The 7,442-nt window shown below is 35.8% G+C and overlaps 1 protein-coding gene across 1 annotated transcript; it reads left to right on the forward strand.

Moving 5' to 3' along the window:
• The first annotated feature begins 4,634 nt into the window (after positions 1-4,634).
• Positions 4,635-5,330, forward strand: LOC110888632. Its single transcript, XM_022136148.1, has one exon. The coding sequence runs from the start codon at positions 4,635-4,637 to the stop codon at positions 5,328-5,330; it is 696 nt and encodes a 231-aa protein (XP_021991840.1).
• Positions 5,331-7,442: the final 2,112 nt, after the last annotated feature.

A 7,442-nucleotide genomic window follows, 5' to 3' on the forward strand; every position in this document is an offset into this window, starting at 1 on the left:
CGCCTGATAAGTGGTATTAATATAAAGACAAAACTTGTAATTTTTCTTAAAGATAATTAAAAGGTGTTAGAAGAGCATGCACAAATCTTTTTCAGATAATTAAAAGATAATTAAAGATAATTCGTCGAAAATAGTCTACAGATGACAATATCTACACTTGGTCTGTACAGCGCAGACAGAAGAGCATGCACAAATCTTTTTTAGAAAAACAAACACCACCTGTATTCATCTTTTTCTTCTCGTGTGTTTTATCTTTTCTCAAAGATTGAATGAACAAAAGTGTAAATTTGAAATAGGTTAAATATTGATCATTTTAAGAACATTTTAGAGCTCGATGTAAATAATTTTATTGAAGGAGAAAGATTTGTAATTAGTATTGGTGAAAAAAGTATCCGCAATGTGTTATTCAAACATATACTTAAAAGTATTGAAAGCAGAGATTTTAAAAATAAAAATAACAAAAAAACAATCATCTTAAAAATTGGCAAAGATTGAAAGTAAAGAGTATTGATTTTAATTTTTAGTGTAAGTTAGGTTTAGATACAAAGAGTTGTTCGTTACAAAATGTAAAAAAGGATTTTAATAGGGTGCGTGATTATCATCGTATAACATGCATAAATATAATCATGCGTAATTATAAGTAACATAAACGTGCATAATATAATTAACATAAACGTTCATAATAATTATGAGACTTACTCATTCGTAATTTTGGATTTCTTAATGAGTAATTTTGAATAGTTAATTATTTCTTTCATGAGTAATTTTGTACCCTTCATACGAAATTTTGGACACTTCATGTCTAACTTCTTACACTTTGTATGTTAACGAGTTAGTAGTACCCGCGCGTTACGGCGGGATTGCTAATCTAAACAAATAAATAAACTTAAAACGTTAAATTACGCATGCACCTTGCGGACAATTATGTAAAACTTTTTATATATAAAATAATAAATAAATTGAAACCATAACTTTGGTTTGTTATGCAACGGGCAATCGTTACAATAGAGAGAACCCAAGTGCTCAAAATGATACACATTAATCTTGAGGCATAAAAACAAACATAGAAATGGATTATAAATTAAAGTTTTTCACATTAATAATTATTATACTGAGATCATACAAAGGAAAAATAATTCAAAAGATCTTTATTAGGAAACCCTTTTCTGTACATATGAAAAGAGGGTTGTTTTGATTTTTATAAAACTAAATTATTTGTTTATAGCCTAACTCGATTGGTTTCAATAATTAGTTTCATTTTTTATTAATATTAGGAGTGATGATGCGGTTTAGGCATTTTTACGCAAACATTGTATTTTATGATGCGGTTAAGTAAAAGCAAAATCTTAGTCCAATTTTTATACGGGCCTTATTAATTTTGCTTTGTTCATAAGTTTATTTAAAGCAAAATCAAAGTCCAATTTATATACGTGCCTTATATTGAATGTTGCTTTGTAGTCGATTTTGAATAAATACATTGTATATAATATTTGAGAAAATTACATAAAGTGGCGAGACAACACCATTTATCCAATACCATAAAATAAAAAACAAACAATCTGTATCGTCCAATTACCACAATTAAAAGTCAAAACTAACATCTCCACTTTTCAATCTTTTCTTTCTAATTTCTTCTTCACACACACTCACACAATCAACACACACATAATAACCAAAAAAAATTGGCAAAAAAGGAATCGTAGATGAAACCCGTACCACACCACCACCAAACCACAGCCAGGACAGCACACAGGACAGCACCACCATTGAACCGTCGCCCAATTTTTGTAACAACACATCTCTAGTTTCATCTCTCTCTAAATAAACTCTTGATCATCTATTATTATTGGCTCTATTTTGAAGGAATTCAGGAGGGTGATAACATTGCCGGAGGAGATTCGTGGGGGTTATATATTGTGTGAAACGGTGGCCAACGATGGTGGAAACTGTGATATGAGGAGACGGGTCTATATGGTTTCGTCTCTTTTTGTGAATGTCGATGTTTTATTGTTTGCACAACGTTTCATGTAAAGTCCCGACGGTGTTTTCCTTTTTTTTATTGGTTCTATAACGGGGTGAACACCACTGTAACGTCTGACTGTGTTTTCTTGTTTTTATTGGTTCCATAACACCACTGTAACGTTCCACCACCAATGTAAAGTCTTGACCGTTGTATATTATATCTACAACGAAGCATCGCGTCGGTCGGTAATTGTACATGTCTTTATTGTTAACCGACATGAGTTGGTAATGCAACGTTTTGTATCATATAGATTAATATAATGAATGAATCGGTGCCTTACTTGGAGTGATTCGGTGCCTTTCTAATGAAGCGGTGCAATGGTGTCGGTGTCTTACTTGTTCTCATCAACACAACCGTTAATTAGAGGAAGTCAAAGGGACATGTCTCAAATATAACAGAAAAGTCGCGTCCCTTGAAGTTTATCAACCAATCTGATGAAAAGGTGCCAGTTGGTTTTTGTATAAGAGTATAATTACACTTTGTATGTTAAGCGTACTTTGTACATTTACAAACACCTTAACTTTTAAACAATAAATCTAAATTTATTTTGCAGGAACATATAATAGAATCATGGTAGGACACTAGCAAACGTTTGTTTTGTACAAATATATGGTACAATCGAGCTTTAAATATGGAAGGTGGAAGGATAATGCTTAGATTAAATATGGAAGATGGAAGGATAATGCTTAGATTTATTACTCAAGTTACGTGTTTGGTTTTATTCATGCCAAATCAATCAATAAATGATTGTACCATATAACAGTAACACACAAATCTACTCAGAAATATACCCCACACACACATACATACATAGCTTTATATATAGACATCGATGACACATATACTTGGTAGAAGGGGCTCTAAAGTGGCTTTATGTAAAAAGTGGTATTAGGTTGAGGTGAGTATATATGATTAGTTATATATTAAGAAAATTGTGCCCTTCACATCTTCAACTCGCCCCTGATCCCATGACCCACGCCCCCTCCATGCCGATCTGTTGTGGTGTTCGCACCTATGGCGTTGTTGATGTGGCCATTGGCATTGTGGGGTTAAGGCCCAACACATGGTCTAACGCGTTAGAATGATAATGGGATGGATGCATACAAGAATAACTATCAACATTGATATTAAATAGCATGATAAGGAGTTGAACCAAACCATACCCTCATCAATCTAAGTCTACATCTAAGACCCACAACAATGACCAATAAAGTTGGGAATAGCGTTTTAACTTTGACCAAATTTGTGTTAATATTTAAGGAATGATGATAATGCCCCCAATGTGAGGCTGCCCATTTGGTAGAGGTATTTGCCTTTTAGAGGGGATGTCCTAAGTTCAAACCTAGATACGAGAGGTTATTTAAGGGTTATTGGTGTAAAGTAAGAGTAATATTTGCCGTTAAAAAAAAAATAATGAAATATCTTCTAACGAACAAGGCAATGATGAGGCCTTATATTGCTCGCATATGATGCACAAAAACCCCCCAAGAAACCACTCGAAATGCACCAGAAGACAGAAAGCAAAGGACACTAATGTGGGAAAATACATCGAAACACATTATGTTGGCGGTAATTCCTGACTCATCACAAGTCGGTGATGGAAAAGGGTGACAAAGGAGTTCAAGTCACAAGTCGGTGAACTTGAGGGATCAATGTTGACAAGTTGGTCATAATTGGTTAATTTTCCTAATTACATTATAATTATATTTGGTAAATATCTTGGTCACCAAGTTAAGGTTATTTGGTAATGTCTTGGTCACCAAGTTAGGGTAAGCATATATAAACCAAGGTAGGGTTAGACATTATTAAGAGTTAAAAGAAGATAAACCGAGTTATGGTTTATGAGTTATTATAATCAAGTTTTTTGAGTTATATTTTCTTGGTTATAATAAAAGTTCTTGGATGGTTATTCATTCGTGTTCGTACTCTTCGGTTTGATTATCGACTGTGACTTGAATTGGTATCAGAGCCAAGTTCAATCGTCGAAATCAAACGAGTATTTGCGATTGGCGGCTAAGGAGTTACGAGTCGGTGGTCCGATAGCAAGTGTAATCAGCGGTCACTAATCAATAACTCGGTTGCGGGTAGGTTATGAACTGGTAGGATCGAGATCAGTCAAACCTTCGTTCATGCGGTAGTGTTTTTTTTTTTTTGTCTGACGCAAGCAAAGCAATCGGAAGAACAAAGGATTTAATTGATTAGTTTTTCGATTTTCCGTTTTTCTGTTTTTGAGGTTTGTTTTGTTTCACGGGGTCACAAAAGTCAAATAGAAATTGGTTTTGTACCAAAAGCTACTTACGGGAAAAAAAGTTCCAATACATTTAATTGATTTTGTAAAAAAAATTAAAACAAAAGGAAAATAAATTGGTTTAAATCTTTTTTTATTGGTTCAAACAAGTTGGGTTTAACCATTAAACGTTCTCTGGGTTGAACAAGCGGGTTCAAATTAGGATTTTTTTTTTATCTGGGTTTTTCGAGAGGTATTTGTGACCGGGTTTCTGCGAGCAAACGCGTTTGGTTCTGAAAAGTTGTTTAAAATCAATGACGGACGGGAACAGACCAACCACCGGTTGTGGTTAAGGACCAAAGTACCACAACTTTACAATGTCCAATGTTAACAGAAACTAATTACAATATCTGGGCGATTCGTATCAAAGCGATATTCAAGGTTTATGGAATACAAAAGGCTTTAGAACCAGGTGAAGAAGAGGTAGAAGCCAAAAAGGATGACATGGCGGTTGCACTTCTACTTCAAGCAATACCCGAAGAGCTCGTGTTTCAGGTAGCTCAGTTTCAGACTGCAAAGGAAATCTGTGAAGTGTTGAAGACACGGTATGTTGGGGTTGAACGGGTTCGAGAGGCGAAGATTGAGCAACTGGAAAATGAGTTTGAATCCTTGAAGATGAAAGAAACAGAGACGATTGATTCTTTCGCAGGGAGGATTAGTCAGTTGGTCACCAAAGCAGCCAGTTTGGAAACCACTTACGGAAACAAAAAGCTAACCAGAGAGTTATTAGGCTCTGTTCCAGCAAAGTATGTTCCAATTGTAGCTTCAATTGAACAATTCGCAGATTTAAAGGCCATGATGTTTCAGGAAGCAATCGGTAGATTGAAGACGTTCGAAGACAGGATTAAGGGTATCGAGTCTTTAGCAGAAAAACAAGATAATCTAATGTCTGCCAATGGTGAGTCGTCCTCAAAATCCAAATCCTATGAAAATACGCGTGGGCGTGGGCGAGGCGGTTCAAGTTACCGAGGCAGACGTCAAGACCGGGATGATGAGGACCAAGATGGAAGTCAAAGCTGAGATGGTCAAGATCATGGGTCAAAGTAGATGGGTCAAAGAATAACCAATGATCGCCAAATGGGAAGGAATGATAGATCACAGGTTCAGTGTTACCGTTGTGATGAATTTGGTCACTTCGCGTCAGGATGTCCGAATCGTATGAAGAAAGAAGATGAAGCTAACTTAGCTAAACACGATGATTTTGATCCATCATTATTCATGATGAGATGTGATCAAGAGACGATTTTTCTAAATGAAGAATGGGTGAATCTAAAGCGTTTTGAGACTGAGCCAATGGAGAAGGACACTTGGTATCTCGACACGCATCGAATCACATGACGGGTAATCGAGCTTATTTCTTTGAACTTAATGAGCGTGTCACGGGAAAGGTGAAACTCGGAGATGGATCTTGTATTGATATACAGGGAAAGGGATCGATATTACTTGAAGGGAAAACGGGGGAGAAGCGTCTGTTAACTTATGTTTACTACATACCAAGTTTGCAAAGCAATATCATAAGTCTTGGTCATGCAATGGAATGTGGATGCCACATTCACATGAAACGTGATTTGCTAAGCATTCATGATGATACAGGAAAGCTTATGATGAAGGTGACAAGGACCGAGAACCATTTATACAAGATCAACCACAAGATAGCAAGTTCTGGTACACTAGATAACATGACTGGAATAAAGAATTTTGTGGGTAGGGATCTACAAAGAGGTGAACTGAAAGATGATACGGCAAGTACGAGTCAGAATCTTCTCAAAGATCCATGTTTAATGAAGAAACTCAAAATTCAAAGTTCAAAGAAAAATGTTTAAGAATTCAAAGAAAAGATCAAGCAACGGATTCAAACCCAAGGAAGTACATTTAATGATCCAAGAAAGCGAGTGTTTGCTCAAGATCGCAGTCGAGTCAATGGTCGTGCGAGTTCTTATGACCAAAGGACGAGTAGTGGAAGGACTAGTCGAGTACAAAGTCGCAAGAATGTTCGAGCTAGGAAGCAGTCGAAAAACACAGCTAGCGATTAAGATGTGTTCTATGAGAATCAAGACAAAGAAGACATGTTGGAGCCTACTTATTTCGAGTCGGAAATTAAAGGGGTGATTGTTGGCGGTAATTCCCGACTCATCACAAGTCGGTGATGGAAAAGGGTGACAAAGGAGTTCAAGTCACAAGTCGGTGAACTTGAGGGATCAATGTTGACAAGTTGGTCATAATTGGTTAAGTTCCCTAATTACATTATAGTAATTATATTTGATAAATGTCTTGGTCACCAAGTTAGGGTAAGCCTATATAAACCAATGTAGGGTTAGACATTATTAAGAGTCAAGAGAAGATAAACCGAGTTATGGTTTAGGAGTTATTGTAATCAAGTTTTTTTAGTTATATTATCTTGGTTATACGTAATAAAAGTTCTTGGAGAGTTATTACATTCGTGTTCGTACTCTTCGGTTTGATTATCGACTGGGACTTGACATTATACATAATAAGTTACATTCGTTCAAAAAGTGTTTAGTTAGAATAAAAAAGAGTGGTCATATTATTATTAGGAGTTACCACTTACCACACCTCGAGTTACCTGAAAAATGATTGTGGAGAATGCTTTGATTTACCAATAAGAGGAGCGTTTGGCCAGACAGAAATTTACCCTAGGGTAAATATTTTCAAAAAGATTTGAAATATGAACTTCAATGTAGTAACTGAGATCAGGAGCAAGTTGGTGGGATAAGCAGCAACACTCAACTGGAAGCAGTAGACAGTTCCTAATCATCAACAACTTGTTCATCAATAGTAATTGGCCATAAATGGTAATCACTTACCAATAGCAACTTGGGCGATCAATAATAACTAAAATGTTCTGAACGAGTTCATGCTGGTGGTTTTCCTACCTACAGAAGTTACCACTAATCTAACCGAATAAATGCCAACCATATTTACCACCAACTACATGCTTTTCGCGAAGAGTTATGACATATCAACAAAGCGTCGTGATACCTGCATAAGGGAGGCCTGTTACGATTTGCATAACAGAGAACATACTCATTCTTAATTTCTCTTTATACTATCTGATAAAGAGTTTAGATTACCACCTAAATACATTAATATGAAAGTAATTAGTACTCACTG

This window comes from Helianthus annuus, chromosome 11 (genome assembly GCF_002127325.2).
Source record: "Helianthus annuus cultivar XRQ/B chromosome 11, HanXRQr2.0-SUNRISE, whole genome shotgun sequence".
Lineage (NCBI taxonomy): Eukaryota > Viridiplantae > Streptophyta > Magnoliopsida > Asterales > Asteraceae > Helianthus > Helianthus annuus.

Excerpts from the sequence above, each read along its gene's own strand:
- LOC110888632 (XM_022136148.1), top strand. The coding sequence starts at position 4,635 with ATGTTAACAGAAACTAATTACAATATCTGGGCGATTCGTATCAAAGCG.